The sequence below is a fragment of the Hypanus sabinus genome, chromosome 5 (assembly GCF_030144855.1).
Source record: "Hypanus sabinus isolate sHypSab1 chromosome 5, sHypSab1.hap1, whole genome shotgun sequence".
Taxonomy (NCBI): Eukaryota; Metazoa; Chordata; class Chondrichthyes; order Myliobatiformes; family Dasyatidae; genus Hypanus; species Hypanus sabinus.
Window position 1 is genome coordinate 167403465 of NC_082710.1, and position 19450 is coordinate 167422914.

The 19450-nt window shown below is 57.3% G+C and overlaps 1 protein-coding gene across 2 annotated transcripts in view; it reads right to left on the bottom strand.

The window, feature by feature from the left end:
• Positions 1 to 3118: 3118 nt before the first annotated feature.
• The window catches only part of gtf2h4 (general transcription factor IIH, polypeptide 4), a 130889-nt gene continuing 114557 nt past the window's right edge, over positions 3119 to 19450 (bottom strand). For both annotated transcript variants that reach the window (XM_059970843.1, XM_059970842.1), the window contains 4 exons: positions 16846 to 16976; positions 13814 to 13861; positions 9703 to 9781; positions 3119 to 3547 (listed from right to left, as the gene is read on the bottom strand). In XM_059970843.1, the coding sequence (XP_059826826.1) occupies positions 3378 to 3547; positions 9703 to 9781; positions 13814 to 13861; positions 16846 to 16976 (428 nt within the window). In that variant the 3' untranslated portion in view covers positions 3119 to 3377. The remainder of the gene's footprint in view (positions 3548 to 9702; positions 9782 to 13813; positions 13862 to 16845; positions 16977 to 19450) is intronic.

Genomic DNA, 19450 nt, shown 5'->3' on the forward strand with positions numbered 1-19450 from the left:
TATGGAGGGCTGTTGCGATTGCATCCTCTGTGGAGCGGTTTGCCCAGTAGGCAAACTGGTGTTTGTCCGGATCAGGTGGGATTGTAGCCTTAATGTGTGAGAGCACAAGTCTCTCGAAGCACTTCATGGCTATGGGTGTCAGCGCAACAGGGCGATAGTCATTCAGGCACTTCACAGCTGATCTTTTGGGCACTGGGATGATGGCGGAAGTTTTAAGGCATGTTGGAACAGCAGCTTTTGCAGTGAGAGGCTAAATATACTTGTAAGTACCTCAGCAAGCTGGTCGGCACTCCGTCTGGGCCAGTAGCCTTACTCGCATTCACTTTCCTCAGGGTGGATCTCACCGGATGCTGCTTGAGGACCAGTGTGGACTCATCGTCAGGTGGGTTGATGAGTGGAGCAGCCTCCTCCCCCGAGTATCAAAGCGGGCAAAGAACTGGTTTAGGACATCAGGCAGTGTGGGTCATCATCTGGCAGCAGATTATTGGTTTTGTAGTCAGGGAAGAAGGCAGACTTGTAGGCAGATTATTGGTTTTGTAGTCAGGGAAGAAGGCAGACTTGTAGGCAGATTATTGGTTTTGTAGTCAGGGGGGTGGGAATGATTGGAAGAATTGGATCAGCCCATGATTGAATGGCAGACTCGATGGGCCGAATGGCCTACTTCTGCTCCTATATCTAATGGTCTTATGAAATTTGAGCAACACACACACAGTGCTGGAGGAACTCAGCAGATCAGGCAGCATCTATGGAAAAAAGCAAAGTTGAAACATGAACTGGTCCTTTTTGTCAGAGGGGCAAGATATTTAAAAAAGACTAAAGAATGCATCACTCTGACCGGTTTCATGGGAACCCCTAAGCATTGGAATGCGAGAGGCTACAAGGAGTGTAGATTCCGTCAGTTCCATCACAGGGACAGCTCGCTCCACCACTGAGCACATCTCAGAAAGCTGACGTCCATCAGCAGGGACTCCACCATCTCCAAGCTGCCATCAGGCAGGACCAACAGGAATTTGAAAACCCACACCTTGAGGTTCAACAACAGTTTCTTCTCTACCACTGTCATGTTCCTGAACCCACCTGAAAAACCCCGACACTCCATCAGATTACATTTACTTGTCTCTCTTGATTTGTTTCAAAGTCAATTTATTATCAAAGAACAAATGTCACCATAGATTCATTTTCTTGTGGGCATATTCAATAAAGCTGTTTTTATGGTGTTTCCATGCCAGGCTGTGATGTAACCAGTCAATATTCTCTCCGCCACACACCTATGGAAGTTTGTTGAAGTTTTAGATGTCACACCGAATCTCCACAAACTCCCAAGGAAGTAGAGATGCTGCTGTGCTTTCTCTCAAAGTGTACTAATATGTATTTTGCTGTTTCAAGTTGTATAATTTATGTTAAATTGATATTAACACATCCATGTCCTTGTCCTGCAATGTACGATTGCTACGGGATTCTCCCAACGTACCATTGTCACACTGTAACCTCTGACAGCCCTCCACAACACCCCCAACCTTTCTGTCATCAGCACATTTACTAACCCATCTGTCCACTTCCTCATCCAGGTCATTTATAAAAATCATGAAGAGAAGGGATTGCTCAATCTTACACTTTATCACTTACCTTTGTAGTTTTTTTGGTAGCTTTTACACTTTATTCTGCATTGTCATTAAATCTCAGTAAAGCAGCCAGCATAACGGAAGACCCAGCCCAGCTCAGACATTCTCTCTGTTCAACTTTCCAATCGGGCAGAAGAATCGAAAGCCTGAAAGCCGTTATCAGATTTCTGACCAGCCACTCGTACCGTCGTTATGACCTTGCACTTTGTTTCCCTCTCCGTCGCTGTTACACTTTACTCTGCATTCTGGTACCGTTTAACCTTGTTCTACCTCAGTGTAACGATCAGATCTGTATGAGCAGTATGCAAGACAAGCTCTTCACTGTCTCTCAGTACATGTGACTATCATTACCAATACCGTTTATACCCTGAGTATGTATGCTACAACAATAAATTTGTTCTTGATCTAAAAGGTGAGAGTCTGGGAGCTGGAAGGCGTGGAGCACTGTGGGAGATGATAACTGGCTAACCATTCGCTGCCAAAGTGAACAAGAGCAGGAACACAAAAACACTCAGCAAGTCAGATGGCATCAGTGCAAAGTGAACCTGTCACTGTTAAGTTTTTCCACCCTACCTTGCCTCACCAAAATCACTCGAAGCTCTGAATACTCCCTCTCCCACCCAGTCAATGGCAGGCTGTTGGAACCTCCAGTCACTTATAAAACCAGTCAGTGACTCTGCCTTCCATCATTCCCTCTCAGCTTCATACTCCTGCCTCCTTCAGCAACCTTTCCAGTCTTGAAGTCGAGGCTGAACGGCCAAAACCCTGGGTCTTCGAGCCCGCTGGGGAAGACAGGCCCAATGTTTGACAGTCAAATGAAGACAGCCTGCCCTGGGGTTGGAGGGAGGGAGGGAAGGAGAGGGAGAGTGTGTGTGTGTGTGTGTGAGAGAGTGAGTGAGAGGGAGAAGGGGAGGGGGAGGGAGGGAACAGGGCTGTTGACCTGCCGAATACCGTGGGGATGCCGTGTTGGAGCCAGAGTGCGTGATGACACTTGTGGGCTGCCCCCAGCACATCCTTAGTTTGTGCTCAGACAAGCAGCACACTTCCCCGAATGTTTCGGGTGTACACGTGATAACTAAATACTTCTGAGGCAGCTGTCACAAAAGCCGAGGAAAAAAGCCGTTGTCTGCACAAGTTTTCTTTCTCTTGCGCATCAAGCATTGGTCTTTTATTTTTTAAAAATTTGAGTCCTTTAGGGTTTCTTCGTGGCAAACAAATCTCAAGGTTGTGCAATTTATACGTTCTTTGACAGGAAATGGACGTGAGCTCTCACCACGGGCTCACGGAGAGCTTCTGTCACGTTGTTATTCGGCAGGCCTCGCGTACACTGAAAGCTGATCCTTGTAGTTTATCTGTCTACCCACACTCACTGTGAAATTGTATTCTGCATTCCGTTTATTACCACGACATTCCAATGTTTGGAAAACAAAACCTTTTCACTGCATGACAATGATATACCAGCTACCAGTCCCTCTGCAGAGATGAAATGCCTTGAGTTACAGACCTCTCCTCTTTAATGTTTTATTAGGAAAATGCAAAACAGACACAGAAACAGCGCAGTGGTTGCTGGGGGTGGGGTCAGTCCTTTCTGTCTCCTGAGGGTCCCGTGGTGCGGTTCTCTCACCTGTCCTGGGGATTCCGGTTGCTCGGTCATCCGTTCTGGGTGGACCTTGATTGGGGGGTTGTTGGTAACTGCAGCCTCTGGCCCCCAATCAAGCCAAGCGCCCACACTGGGGGGAGTGGGGAGGTCACCCCTCAGTTGTGCTTCTGCCTCTTCCAGAAGCGCTTCACGTTGGGGTGGCCCTCGGGCGTCACCACCATCAGCCGCTTGCTGGGGTTCTCCCACACCAGCACGCCCAGGTCCCGGGAGTAGTTCCGGAGCAGCTCGAAGTCCACCTGGGAGAGGAACTGGTTGTACAGCACACCTGGGGGGAGAGGAGAGAGGGCTGGGATGAAACGGGGACAGCTGTGACCAGTGCTCGCTCTCCTCTGCATCCTCCAGCACTACGCCCTGCGTTCACACCCCAGAACACTCACCGCCTGATCCGGCACATGGTCCCATGGTTAACACCGCAAGCACATCTGCTTCCCCAATCCACTCCGGGCAGCCCCCACTCTGTGTGTAAAAAACCCTGCCCCATGCATTGCCTCTGCACTTGGCCCCCTCTCACTAAACCTGGCTTCTCCTACCTCCCCGCGTAAGAACACTAACTTCCACCATAAACTTGTGTCACATCTGCCCTCAGCTCCGGACACTGGAGGAAAAGCAACCGGTTTCTGCAGCCTCTCCTCTCCAATGCAGACAGCAACCTGGTGAACCTCCTGCAGTCTGTCCAAAGCCCCTCCCTCCTCCTGTACTGGGGTGGCCAGAACGGCACACGATGCCACCCCAGTGAGGCCCAAATAAAGTTTTATACAGCTGCGGCAGGACTTTGTACTCAACACCCACACTAATGATGACAGGTATCCCATATCCCTCCTTTGCAACCCTCCCTCCCTGACCACATTCCTGTTCTCCCTCCTCCCCCCACTCCCTCCTCCCTCCCTGACCACACTCCTGTTCCCCTCCCTCCTCCCTCCCTGACCACACTCCTGTTCTCCCTCCTCCCCCCACTCCCTCCTCCCTCCCTGACCACACTCCTGTTTCCCTCCCCCACTCCCTCCTCCCTCTCTGACCACACTGTTTCCCTCCCCCACTCCCTCCTCCCTCCCTGACCACACTCCTGTTTCCCTCCCCCACTCCCTCCTCCCTCTCTGACCACACTCCTGTTTCCCTCCCCCACTCCCTCCTCCCTCTCTGACCACACTCCTGTTTCCCTCCCCCACTCCCTCCTCCCTCCCTGACCACACTCTTGTTTCCCTCCCCCACTCCCTCCTCCCTCCCTGACCACACTCCTGTTCCCCTTCCTCCCCCCACTCCCTCCTCCCTCCCTGACCACACTCCTGTTTCCCTCCCCCACTCCCTCCTCCCCCCTGACCACAATCCTGTTCCCCTCCCCACTCCCTCCCTGACCACACTCCTGTTCCCCTCCCTCCTCCCTCCCTGACCACACTCCTGTTCCCCCTCCTCCCCCCACTCCTTCCTCCCTCCCTGACCACAATCCTGTTCCCCTCCCTCCTCCCTCCCTGACCACACTCCTGTTCCCCTCCCTCCTCCCTCCCTGACCACACTCCTGTTCCCCTCCCTCCTCCCTCCCTGACCACACTCCTGTTCCCCACTCCCTCCCTGACCACACTCCTGTTCCCCTCCCTCCTCCCTCCCTGACCACACTCCTGTTCCCCTCCCTCCTCCCTCCCTGACCACACTCCTGTTCCCCTCCCTCCTCCCTCCCTGACCACACTCCTGTTCCCCTCCCCACTCCCTCCCTGACCACAATCCTGTTCCCCTCCCCACTCCCTCCCTGACCACACTCCTGTTCTCCTCCCTCCTCCCTCCCTGACCACACTCCTGTTCCCCACTCCCTCCCTGACCACACTCCTGTTCCCCTCCCTCCTCCCTCCCTGACCACACTCCTGTTCCCCACTCCCTCCCTGACCACACTCCTGTTCCCCTCCCTCCTCCCTCCCTGACCACACTCCTGTTCCCCACTCCCTCCCTGACCCCCTCCCTCCTCCCTCCCTGACCACACTCCTGTTCCCCACTCCCTCCCTGACCACACTCCTGTTCCCCTCCCTCCTCCCTCCCTGACCACACTCCTGTTCCCCACTCCCTCCCTGACCCCCTCCCTCCTCCCTCCCTGACCACACTCCTGTTCCCCACTCCCTCCCTGACCACACTCCTGTTCCCCTCCCTCCTCCCTCCCTGACCACACTCCTGTTCCCCACTCCCTCCCTGACCACACTCCTGTTCCCCACTCCCTCCCTGACCCCCTCCCTCCTCCCTCCCTGACCACACTCCTGTTCCCCACTCCCTCCCTGACCCCCTCCCTCCTCCCTCCCTGACCACACTCCTGTTCCCCACTCCCTCCCTGACCACACTCCCTCCTCCCTCCCTGACCACACTCCTGTTCCCCACTCCCTCCCTGACCCCCTCCCTCCTCCCTCCCTGACCACACTCCTGTTCCCCACTCCCTCCCTGACCACACTCCTGTTCCCCTCCCTCCTCCCTCCCTGACCACACTCCTGTTCCCCACTCCCTCCCTGACCACACTCCTGTTCCCCACTCCCTCCCTCCTCCCTCCCTGACCACACTCCTGTTCCCCTCCCTCCTCCCTCCCTGACCACACTCCTGTTCCCCACTCCCTCCCTGACCCCCTCCCTCCCTCCCTGACCACACTCCTGTTCCCCACTCCCTCCCTGACCACACTCCTGTTCCCCTCCCTCCTCCCTCCCTGACCACACTCCTGTTCCCCACTCCCTCCCTGACCCCCTCCCTCCTCCCTCCCTGACCACACTCCTGTTCCCCACTCCCTCCCTGACCACACTCCCTCCTCCCTCCCTGACCACACTCCTGTTCCCCACTCCCTCCCTGACCCCCTCCCTCCTCCCTCCCTGACCACACTCCTGTTCCCCACTCCCTCCCTGACCACACTCCTGTTCCCCTCCCTCCTCCTTCCCTGACCACACTCCTGTTCCCCACTCCCTCCCTGACCCCCTCCCTCCCTGACCACACTCCTGTTCCCCTCCCTCCTCCCTCCCTGACCACACTCCTGTTCCCCACTCCCTCCCTGACCCCCTCCCTCCTCCCTCCCTGACCACACTCCTGTTCCCCACTCCCTCCCTGACCCCCTCCCTCCTCCCTCCCTGACCACACTCCTGTTCCCCTCCCTCCTCCCTCCCTGACCACACTCCTGTTCCCCTCCCTCCTCCCTCCCTGACCACACTCCTGTTCCCCACTCCCTCCCTGACCCCCTCCCTCCTCCCTCCCTGACCACACTCCTGTTCCCCTCCCTCCTCCCTCCCTGACCACACTCCTGTTCCCCACTCCCTCCCTGACCCCCTCCCTCCTCCCTCCCTGACCACACTCCTGTTCCCCTCCCTCCTCCCTCCCTGACCACACTCCTGTTCCCCACTCCCTCCCTGACCCCCTCCCTCCTCCCTCCCTGACCACACTCCTGTTCCCCACTCCCTCCCTGACCCCCTCCCTCCTCCCTCCCTGACCACACTCCTGTTCCCCACTCCCTCCCTGACCCCCTCCCTCCTCCCTCCCTGACCACACTCCTGTTCCCCTCCCTCCTCCCTCCCTGACCACACTCCTGTTCCCCTCCCTCCTCCCTCCCTGACCACACTCCTGTTCCCCACTCCCTCCCTGACCCCCTCCCTCCTCCCTCCCTGACCACACTCCTGTTCCCCACTCCCTCCCTGACCACACTCCTGTTCCCCTCCCTCCTCCCTCCCTGACCACATTCCTGTTCCCCACTCCCTCCCTGACCACACTCCTGTTCCCCTCCCTCCTCCCTCCCTGACCACACTCCTGTTCCCCACTCCCTCCCTGACCCCCTCCCTGACCACACTCCTGTTCCCCACTCCCTCCCTGACCCCCTCCCTCCTCCCTCCCTGACCACACTCCTGTTCCCCACTCCCTCCCTGACCACACTCCCTCCTCCCTCCCTGACCACACTCCTGTTCCCCACTCCCTCCCTGACCCCCTCCCTCCTCCCTCCCTGACCACACTCCTGTTCCCCACTCCCTCCCTGACCCCCTCCCTCCTCCCTCCCTGACCACACTCCTGTTCCCCTCCCTCCTCCCTCTCTGACCACACTCCTGTTCCCCTCCCTCCTCCCTCCCTGACCACACTCCTGTTCCCCACTCCCTCCCTGACCCCCTCCCTCCTCCCTCCCTGACCACACTCCTGTTCCCCTCCCTCCTCCCTCCCTGACCACACTCCTGTTCCCCACTCCCTCCCTGACCACACTCCTGTTCCCCACTCCCTCCCTGACCCCTTCCCTCCTCCCTCCCTGACCACACTCCTGTTCCCCTCCCTCCTCCCTCCCTGACCACACTCCTGTTCCCCACTCCCTCCCTGACCCCCTCCCTCCTCCCTCCCTGACCACACTCCTGTTCCCCACTCCCTCCCTGACCCCCTCCCTCCTCCCTCCCTGACCACACTCCTGTTCCCCACTCCCTCCCTGACCCCCTCCCTCCTCCCTCCCTGACCACACTCCTGTTCCCCTCCCTCCTCCCTCCCTGACCACACTCCTGTTCCCCTCCCTCCTCCCTCCCTGACCACACTCCTGTTCCCCACTCCCTCCCTGACCCCCTCCCTCCTCCCTCCCTGACCACACTCCTGTTCCCCACTCCCTCCCTGACCACACTCCTGTTCCCCTCCCTCCTCCCTCCCTGACCACATTCCTGTTCCCCACTCCCTCCCTGACCACACTCCTGTTCCCCTCCCTCCTCCCTCCCTGACCACACTCCTGTTCCCCACTCCCTCCCTGACCCCCTCCCTCCTCCCTCCCTGACCACACTCCTGTTCCCCACTCCCTCCCTGACCCCCTCCCTCCTCCCTCCCTGACCACACTCCTGTTCCCCACTCCCTCCCTGACCACACTCCCTCCTCACTCCCTGACCACACTCCTGTTCCCCACTCCCTCCCTGACCCCCTCCCTCCTCCCTCCCTGACCACACTCCTGTTCCCCACTCCCTCCCTGACCCCCTCCCTCCTCCCTCCCTGACCACACTCCTATTCCCCTCCCTCCTCCCTCCCTGACCACACTCCTGTTCCCCACTCCCTCCCTGACCACACTCCTGTTCCCCTCCCTCCTCCCTCCCTGACCACACTCCTGTTCCCCACTCCCTCCCTGACCACACTCCTGTTCCCCACTCCCTCCCTGACCCCCTCCCTCCCTCCCTGACCACACTCCTGTTCCCCACTCCCTCCCTGACCACACTCCTGTTCCCCTCCCTCCTCCCTCCCTGACCACACTCCTGTTCCCCACTCCCTCCCTGACCCCCTCCCTCCTCCCTCCCTGACCACACTCCTGTTCCCCACTCCCTCCCTGACCACACTCCTGTTCCCCTCCCTCCTCCCTCCCTGACCACACTCCTGTTCCCCACTCCCTCCCTGACCACACTCCTGTTCCCCACTCCCTCCCTGACCCCCTCCCTCCTCCCTCCCTGACCACACTCCTGTTCCCCACTCCCTCCCTGACCCCCTCCCTCCTCCCTCCCTGACCACACTCCTGTTCCCCACTCCCTCCCTGACCACACTCCCTCCTCCCTCCCTGACCACACTCCTGTTCCCCACTCCCTCCCTGACCCCCTCCCTCCTCCCTCCCTGACCACACTCCTGTTCCCCACTCCCTCCCTGACCACACTCCTGTTCCCCTCCCTCCTCCCTCCCTGACCACACTCCTGTTCCCCACTCCCTCCCTGACCACACTCCTGTTCCCCACTCCCTCCCTGACCCCCTCCCTCCTCCCTCCCTGACCACACTCCTGTTCCCCACTCCCTCCCTGACCACACTCCCTCCTCCCTCCCTGACCACACTCCTGTTCCCCACTCCCTCCCTGACCACACTCCTGTTCCCCTCCCTCCTCCCTCCCTGACCACACTCCTGTTCCCCACTCCCTCCCTGACCCCCTCCCTCCTCCCTCCCTGACCACACTCCTGTTCCCCACTCCCTCCCTGACCCCCTCCCTCCTCCCTCCCTGACCACACTCCTGTTCCCCACTCCCTCCCTGACCCCCTCCCTCCTTCCTCCCTGACCACACTCCTGTTCCCCACTCCCTCCCTGACCACACTCCTGTTCCCCACTCCCTCCCTGACCCCCTCCCTCCTCCCTCCCTGACCACACTCCTGTTCCCCACTCCCTCCCTGCTCCCTCCCTGACCACACTCTTGTTCCCCACTCCCTCCCTGACCCTCTCCCTCCTCCCTCCCTGACCACACTCCTGTTCCCCACTCCCTCCCTGACCACACTCCTCCTCCCTCCCTGACCACACTCCTGTTCCCCACTCCCTCCCTGACCACACTCCTCCTCCCTCCCTGACCACACTCCTGTTCCCCACTCCCTCCCTGACCCCCTCCCTCCTCCCTCCCTGACCACACTCCTGTTTCCCACTCCCTCCCTGACCCCCTCCTTCCTCCCTCCCTGACCACACTCCCTCCTCCCTCCCCTGCCTGCATTCAGGGGAATTCACCTTCTGTGAACCGCAGACGGTCTCTCTCCATCTCCCACAGTCGGATCTGGTCAGTGATCGTCGGAGGAAGCACTGGGTTCTGGGGAGAGATGTGAACAGCCCATGGGTGAGGAGGGAAGTTCAGAGACAAGCAGCCAGGCCCGAACCAGGGTGACTCGACCAGTCCTGGATAGCTCCACTGAGTGGTATCCTCCATCACACCAGAATTACCATGTCAAGCAGGCCCTTCTGCCCATCCTGTCCAGACTGACCACGGTGCCTGTTGTACCCGGCCTGTACAGCAACTCCAACGTGCAGGCAGACAAGAACGCAGAGAGTAGCCGACTCGACTCTTGTCACGAGTACGTCCCTCTGGCCAGGCCACTTTCTCAGAGCAGTCCCACACCAACAACTACTTGCCCTCAACCATTCGGTTTTTGAATCAATTGGCAAGAACCTCAGGATAGCAATGGGATGCCCGCTCTGCATGGCACCTCACTCTGAGCTGCCTTTGGGCTCGGGGGCCGAACAACCTCCTGAGATCAAACAGCATCATGGTCTGGTCTCCTGAGATCAAACAGCATCATGGTCTGGTCTCCTGAGATCAAACAGCATCATGGTCTGGTCTCCTGAGATCAAACAGCATCATGGTCTGGTCTCCTGAGATCAAACAGCATCATGGTCTGGTCTCCTGAGATCAAACAGCATCATGGTCTGGTCTCCTGAGATCAAACAGCATCATGGTCTGGTCTCCTGAGATCAAACAGCATCATGGTCTGGTCTCCTGAGATCAAACAGCATCATGGTCTGGTCTCCTGAGATCAAACAGCATCATGGTCTGGTGTAGGAACTCCGATGCACAGGAACGCAGAGCGGTGAACTCCATAAGATCTTAACACATAGGAGCAGAGTTAGGTCTGCTCTGCCACTCCATCATGCCTGATTTATTATCCCTCTCGACCCCATTCTCCTGCCTTCTCCCCGTAACCTTTGAAACCCTGACTAAACAAGAACCTATCAATGCCAGCTTTAAATACACCCAATGACTTGGCCTCGACAGCCACCTGGAACAATGAATTCCACAGATTCACCACTCTCTGGCTAAAGAAATCCCTCATCTCTTTCCTAAAGGGGCATCTCTCTATTCTGAGGAGTGCCCCCCCCCCCCACCACCACAGGAAACATCCTCTCCACGTCCACCCTATCAAAGCCTTTCAACATGGGTTTCAATGAAATTCCCCCTTCATTCTTTTAAGTTCCAGTGAGTTCAGGCCCAGAGCCATCAAATGCCCTCATACATTAACCCTTTAATTCCCAGAGTCATTTTTCTGAATCTGCTCTGGGTCTGAGCCTCTCTGATGCCAGCATGTTTTCCTTAACTTAAGGGACAAAACGGCTCCAAGAGTGTATTGCCAGCACATCATATTCGCCTTCTTTACCACTGATTCAAACTGGCCAGTTAAGTACCCCCCCCCCCCCACGCCCACCCGTTGAGAATCAGCTGGTTCTATCACAGGATCAGCTCTCTCCACCACCGAGGACGTGTACAAGAGGAGACGTCTCAGGAACTGGCATCTGTCATTAGGATCCCCGCGTCCAACAACACCCTCTTCTCGAAGTTTCAACAACAGCTTCTGGCGGGTGTTGGAATCGACCTCAAAACCCCTAACAACACCTCTGTCTATATTTCTGCATCCTCTGAACTCGTCAAGATTATTTTGTCATGCAGGTTATGTATAATTTATTAGTATCGGGATTGGTTTACTTGTACAAAGATACAGTGAAAATCTCGTATACTGTTCATACAGATCAAATCATCTCACAGAGCATCGAATTAGAATGAAGTAAAACACAAACATGCAGAGTAAAAGGACACAGAGTATTAGAGCATGGTACAGGCCCTTCAGCCCACAATTTGAGGATCAACCTAACCCTTCTCTCCGATAAGGGGTAAATCCCACCGACAAAGTGCAGTGCAGGTAAACAAAAAAACCACAAGATCAGAACAGCTAATGTTTACGTTAGCTCATCTCTGCAATCTACTGAGATGTGGCAGGAAAAAAACTAGTCCTCATTTCATCAGCTGCCTGTGACAATCTCACCGCTGTCTGTAAGGAGTTTGTATGTTCTCCCTTGACTGTGTGGGTTTCCCTGCACCTGCTCCACAGTTTGCTCCTACAGTCCAAAGATTGGTAGGTTAATTGGCCATTGTAAATTGCCCCGATTAGGTTGGAATTAAATCGGAGGCTGCTGGGTGGCTCAAAGGGCAGGAAATACCTATTCTACGCTGTATCCCAACAACTAAATAATTCGAGTGAGCTCGCTTTCCCCTGCTGTACTGTCCCTGACCACCAGGTGGTGGTCTTGCACCACAGACAGAGTCTGATCGAGGCTGAACATGCCCAATTCAACCTCCACTTCAACGCAGCAGGGAGCCATTCATTCGACCCATCTCCCAGAGTACTGGTGCTACTTCTACTGTTTTCTGAAACCGTCTGCACTTTATTCTGTAACTGTAACACTTTATTCTGTATTGTTCTATTTTCTGCTGTACTATCTCCAAGCAACACACACAAAGTGCTGGAGGAACTCAGCAGGCCAGGCAGCGTCTATGGAAAGAAGTACAGTCGACATTTCGGACTACGACCTTTTGGCAGGACCACTGAAAAAATGCTGAGGAGTCGATTTGAAAGGTGGAGGGAGGGGAGAGAGAAGCACAAGATGATAGGTGAGGGAGGGATGAAGTAAAGAACTGGGAAGTTGATTGGTGAGATGAGATGAGATGAGACAAGAGAGGGAAAAGGGGATGGGAAGTGGAGAGGGGAGGGGGAATGGGGTGCATTACCGGAAACTGGAGAAATCAATATTCATGCCATCAGGTTGGAGGGTAACCAGATGGAACACAAGGTGGTGTTCTTCCAACCTGAGTGTGGCCTTGTCACGACAGTGGAGGAGATATGGAAATGGGGATGGGAAGTGGAATTAAAATGGGTGGTCACTGGGAGATCCCGCTTGTTCTGGTGCAGAAGCTCGGTTAAGTGGTCTCACAATCTACGTGGTGTCTCACCAATGGACAGGAGGTCACACTGGGAGCACCGAACATAGTGTATGACCCCAACAGACTCACAGGCGAAGTATCACCTCACCTGGAAGGACTGTTTGGAGCCCTAAATGGCAGTGAGGAACGAGGTGTAGCACTTGTTCCACTTTCAAGGAAAGCGCCAGGAGGGAGATCGTGGGGAGGGATGAATAGACAAGGGAGTCACATACGGAGAGATTCATGCGGAAAGCAGAAAGTGGGGGGTGGGGAGGGGAGTGAAAGATATGTTTGGTGGTGGGATCCTGTTGGAGGTGGTGGAAGTTTCAGAGAATTAAGGAATCTCGATGTGCTGATCGGTATGGTAAACATTCAAAACAAAGTTTATCACTGTAGCTCGGTACTTGTGCACAGTCAGATCCCAGATCACCCATATCCAGGGCAAAGGACTGACTCTCTCGCTCACAGCCATGAAATGTATTGCCCATAACACAGACAACCTTTTGACCATCGGCTCCTCTTCTAAGCTGTCCCACCCATCTTTTAGCTGCTCCCCACTTCCCAGTTCTGTTCCTGCATCCCGACTCCTCGATCCCTGTCAGTCTCTGAACTCGGTAACGGGAGCCTCCGCCGTTCCTGGAGTCGGGAACTCGTGGTGAAGGAACATCGTCACAACTATGTTGTGAATGTCTCGTTCTGAGACAGTGTCTTCTCCTGGTCCTGGCACTGCCCAGCTCCGGGTGAAGTCTGGATGAAGGGTCCCGATGTGACACCACCCCCCCCCCCCCACCCACACAGATGCTGCCCGGATCACCGAGCTCCTCCAGCACCTGGTGCGTAGCTGTGGAATCCAGGATCTGCAGTCTCCAGTGTCTCTGTAAGAGGTCTGGACATTTCAATAAGTCCCCTTCTATTCTTTACTAGTCCATTCTAAACTTCCCCTTTGGAGGCCGGGTCACAGAATAACATCCAGACTCCGTACTGACACAACCCCTCATCAGCTGAAATCCTGGACACAGGGCCATCAAGTTTGCATCACCATTTGATTGTGGCCAAATCCTACCTTCTCCCCGTAACATCTGACGCCTGACTCACCTCTTTCAGCATGATGGGGTGGGCTCGCGTCCGCAGGAAGTGGATAATCTGTAGGGGAGGCAGAGCAGAGAGTGAGGCTCGGGCGGGGCGGAGAGTGAGGCTCGGGGAGGGCGGAGAGTGAGGCTCGGGCAGGGCGGAGAGTGAGGCTCGGGCAGGGCGGAGAGTGAGGCTCGGGCAGGGCGGAGAGTGAGGCTCGGGCAGGGCGGAGAGTGAGGCTCGGGCAGGGCGGAGAGTGAGGCTCGGGCAGGGCGGAGAGTGAGGCTCGGGCAGGGCGGAGAGTGAGGCTCGGGCAGGGCGGAGAGTGAGGCTCGGGCAGGGCGGAGAGTGAGGCTCGGGCAGGGCGGAGAGTGAGGCTCGGGCAGGGCGGAGAGTGAGGCTCGGGCAGGGCGGAGAGTGAGGCTCGGGCAGGGCGGAGAGTGAGGCTCGGGCAGGGCGGAGAGTGAGGCTCGGGCAGGGCGGAGAGTGAGGCTCGGGCAGGGCGGAGAGTGAGGCTCGGGCAGGGCGGAGAGTGAGGCTCGGGCAGGGCGGAGAGTGAGGCTCGGGCAGGGCGGAGAGTGAGGCTCGGGCAGGGCGGAGAGTGAGGCTCGGGCAGGGCGGAGAGTGAGGCTCGGGCAGGGCGGAGAGTGAGGCTCGGGCAGGGCGGAGAGTGAGGCTCGGGCAGGGCGGAGAGTGAGGCTCGGGCAGGGCGGAGAGTGAGGCTCGGGCAGGGCGGAGAGTGAGGCTCGGGCAGGGCCGAGAGTGAGGCTCGGGCAGGGCGGAGAGTGAGGCTCGGGCAGGGCCGAGAGTGAGGCTCGGGCAGGGCCGAGAGTGAGGCTCGGGCAGGGCCGAGAGTGAGGCTCGGGCAGGGCCGAGAGTGAGGCTCGGGCAGGGCCGAGAGTGAGGCTCGGGCAGGGCCGAGAGTGAGGCTCGGGCAGGGCCGAGAGTGAGGCTCGGGCAGGGCCGAGAGTGAGGCTCGGGCAGGGCCGAGAGTGAGGCTCGGGCAGGGCCGAGAGTGAGGCTCGGGCAGGGCCGAGAGTGAGGCTCGGGCAGGGCGCAGAGTGAGGCTCGGGCAGGGCCGAGAGTGAGGCTCGGGCAGGGCGGAGAGTGAGGCTCGGGCAGGGCGGAGAGTGAGGCTCGGGCAGGGCGGAGAGTGAGGGTCCGGCAGGGCGGAGAGTGAGGGTCCGGCAGGGCGGAGAGTGAGGGTCCGGCAGGGCGGAGAGTGAGGGTCCGGCAGGGCGGAGAGTGAGGGTCCGGCAGGGCAGAGAGTGAGGGTCCGGCAGGGCAGAGAGTGAGGGTCCGGCAGGGCAGAGAGTGAGGGTCCGGCAGGGCAGAGAGTGAGGGTCCGGCAGAGAGTGAGGATGGGAAAGGGCGGAGAGTGAGGCTCGGGCAGGGCGGAGAGAGAGGCTCGGGCAGGGCGGAGAGTGAGGCTCGGGCAGGGCGGAGAGTGAGCCTCGGGCAGGGCGAAGAGTGAGGCTCGGGCAGGGCGGAGAGTGAGGCTCGGGCAGGGCGGAGAGTGAGGCTCGGGCAGGGCGGAGAGTGAGGCTCGGGCAGGGCGGAGAGTGAGGCTCGGGCAGGGCCGAGAGTGAGGCTCGGGCAGGGCGGAGAGTGAGGCTCGGGCAGGGCGGAGAGTGAGGCTCGGGCAGGGCCGAGAGTGAGGCTCGGGCAGGGCCGAGAGTGAGGCTCGGGCAGGGCCGAGAGTGAGGCTCGGGCAGGGCCGAGAGTGAGGCTCGGGCAGGGCCGAGAGTGAGGCTCGGGCAGGGCCGAGAGTGAGGCTCGGGCAGGGCGCAGAGTGAGGCTCGGGCAGGGCCGAGAGTGAGGCTCGGGCAGGGCCGAGAGTGAGGCTCGGGCAGGGCGGAGAGTGAGGCTCGGGCAGGGCGGAGAGTGAGGCTCGGGCAGGGCGGAGAGTGAGGCTCGGGCAGGGCGGAGAGTGAGGGTCCGGCAGGGCGGAGAGTGAGGGTCCGGCAGGGCGGAGAGTGAGGGTCCGGCAGGGCAGAGAGTGAGGGTCCGGCAGGGCAGAGAGTGAGGGTCCGGCAGGGCAGAGAGTGAGGGTCCGGCAGGGCAGAGAGTGAGGGTCCGGCAGGGCAGAGAGTGAGGGTCCGGCAGGGCGGAGAGTGAGGCTCGGGCAGGGCGGAGAGAGAGTCTCGGGCAGGGCGGAGAGTGAGGCTCGGGAAGGGCAGAGAGTGAGGTTCGGGCACGGCAGAGAGTGAGGCTCGGGCAGGGCGGAGTGTGGAGGTCGGGCAGGGCGGAGAAGGCTCGGGTAGGGCAGAGAGTGAGGTTCGGGCAGGGCGGAGTGTGGAGGTCGGGCAGGGCAGAGAGTGAGGCTCGGGCAGAGAGTGAGGCTCGGGCAGAGAGTGAGGCTCGGGCAGAGAGTGAGGCTCGGGCAGGGCAGAGTGTGAGGCTCGGGCAGAGAGTGTGGCTCGGGCAGAGAGTGAGTGAGACTCGGACAGAGCAGAGAGTGAGGCTCGGGCAGAGAGTGAGGTTCGGGCAGGGCAGAGTGTGGAGGTCGGGCAGGGCGGAGGACAAGGCTCTGGCAGGGAATGGTGGGCACTGCCATTAACAGTGGGGGATGAGAGGCTGCAGGAACAGACTCACAGATGAGATGAAGGAGGGGGATGGGAATGGCAGCACACAGACCAGCTGGGTCAAGTGGAAGTGTGGAAACAGACCCTTTGGCCCGGCTAGACCATGCCAACTATCACCATTTACAATCATTCCAAGTCCCCCTCCCCATCGGATTCGACCCCTCACCCACTGGCCCCACTCCACTGTTCCAGGGAGAGTGTATATAGAGAGCAGCGGACGTCAGGATCAAGATGCTAGGAGGGTGGAGAGGGGAGTGCAGTGGCTGGAGGATAAACCCCATACCGTCTGGCACTCCGACCAGAGAGCTCCACCGTGCTCTGCCCTCACCCCAGGCTCCCTTGGGCTCAGACGTGGGAGTTACCTTGTGGTTGCTGTGGGGAGCTCCCTCGTGAGGAGGGAACCCATGGCTGCCTGGCGCACTGCCCTTTCCCCGCGTTCCCTGACACGCTGCGAGCTTGCCGCCGTCGTACCTGCTCAGCGGTGATGCCGTTGGTGATGGACTGCTGCACGCTCTCTCGGGTAAGCTGGGCCACCACCAGGTTGGGGAATCGGTAAAGCATCTCGGAGAAGAGTGCAATGAGGGCCAACTGGAGCTCAGAGTCTGCAACAGAGGGCAGCACACGGACTCGGTGTAACACGCAACACGTCAATGCCTCACTGCTAAATCCCATGGGTTAACCACGGGGAGTTCACGGTGTATAACATTTATTTATTTAGATATACAGTGTGCAACAGGCCCTTCCACCCAATGAGTCACATCGCCCAGCAACCCGCCAATTTAGCCCTTGCACAATTACAGGACCATTTACGATGACCAATTAACCTACTAACCGGCATGTCTTTGGACTGTGGGAGGAAACCAGAGCACCCGGAGGAAACATATGCACTCACAAGAAGGAAGTACAAACCTTCTCACAGAGGATACTGGAATTGAACTCTGAACTCCCAGGCCCTGTGCACCAGACTAACTGGTGACCACAACGGTGATACATGCCTGTAAACAGGGATGGTACGGTGTAACCCCGCACACAAGGGTGAATGGAGGTATCTGTGCATAAGATGATATCTTGATGTGGACAATACAACCCTACGCACAGACAGCTGTGATGTGAATTGTATAATCCAGTACACAGGAGACTACCAGCCTTCGTAGAGAACAGCTTTAGTGATGTAGATTGCATAAACCTGCATGCAGGTCAGAAAAGTGGAATAGACTGTACAATCATGTATACAGGACAGTACAGTGTAGACAGTATAATCCTGTACTCAGGACAGTATAGTGTAGAGTGTGGAATCCTGTACATGGGACAGTATAGTGTAGAGTGTGGAATCCTGTACATGGGACAGTATAGTGTAGAGTGTGGAATCCTGTACATGGGACAGTATAGTGTAGGTTGCATAATCCTGTACAGAGGACAGTACAGTGCAGACTGTATAATCCTGTACATGGGACAGTGTAGACTATATAATCCAGCACACAGGACAGAATGGTACAGACTGTATAATCCTGTACATGGGACAGTGTAGACTATATAATGCTGTACACAGGTCAGTATGGTATAGACTGCATAACCCTGTACACAGGACAGTACGGTACAGATCCCCCAGGGTATCTGACCAAAGGCTCTGTCTCACCCATCCCTACCAATGGGACGAAGCAGCTTCTGTCACTGCGTACTAGTATCCCGGGACCAGTAACCCTGGAGAATGTGATTTCACGTGTGTGGGTACAGTGCAGTCCCACAAACCCTACACACAGCACCTAGCTGTCTCTGTGCAGTCTCACCTTGTACACAGGCTAGTGCTGTGCCTGTGGATTGTAAAACCCTACACGCAGGATGCACTGATCCGTGAACTGCACAGAGCAGAGCACAGTACTGTCCTGCACAGAGCAGGGGACTGCCTTACAGTCTGTATAACTGTCTACACCGAACGTGTGGTGTGTGGCGGAGTTCGGAGCTCAATCTGACATCCTCTTTGTCCTTGCCGCGGTCTGCAGGGGCCAAAGACATACTGGTTAGTTGGTCATTGTAAAGTGTGCTGTGATCAGGCTGGGGTTAAATCGAGGGCTACTGGGCAGTGTGGCCCAGAGGGCTGGAAGGGCCAGTCCACGCTGGACTCAATTAATCGATTTGCAAATGGCGTTACATTGGTGCTGCCGTTGACAGTGCAGAAGGTGGTTACAACGGGACATTGACAGGGTGCGGGACTGGGCTGAGAAGTGGCAGATGCAGTTCAACCTGAAAAAGTGTGAAGTGGGAGGTCAAATTTGAACCGAGTGCGGGGTTAACGGCAGGATTCTTATCAGTCTGGAGTTAGAGGGACCACGACCGCAGATCCCTCAACGCTGCCACAGAAGTTAATAGGGTGAATAAGAAGGAGTGTGGTGTGCCTAGTCACGACTGAGTTGTAGAGTTGTGACATAATGCATTAAAACCCTGGTTAGACCACACTTCTGGTCCCCTCGTCATAGGAAGGATGCAGAAGCTTGAGAGAGGGTGCAGAGGAGTTTTTACCAGGACGCTGCCTGGTTTGGAGACCATCTTAAGAGGAAAGGTTGAGCGAGCTAGGACTTTTCTCTTTGGAGCAAAGGAGGGTGAGAGGTTACTTGGTAGATGAGAAGAGGGACTGATGGAGTGGACAGCCAGCATCCTTTCCCCAGGGTGGAAAGAGCTAATGAGGAGAGGGCATGATTTTACGCTGATTGGAGGAAAGTATAGTGGGGTTATCAGAGGTAGGCTTTTTTTTCTTTCACACACAGAGAGATAAGTGGCCTGGAACGCACAGCTTGGTGTGGGGGTGGAGGCAGATACATTAGAGACATTTAAGAAACTGTTAGATTCGCACATGGATTAAAGAAAAATGGCAGAGGGTGCGGTTGTGCTCTGTGGGAGGGAAATATTAGATTGGTTTTGGAGTTGGTTAAAAGGTCAGCACAGCATCGTGGACTGAAGGGCCTGTACTGTACTGTTCTATGTTCAAACACAGACGAGTACTGTGTCAAAGGAGCGTGTTATCCCATACACAGGACAGTGCTGTGTCTGCGGACAGTACAATCCTGTACACAAAGCAGCT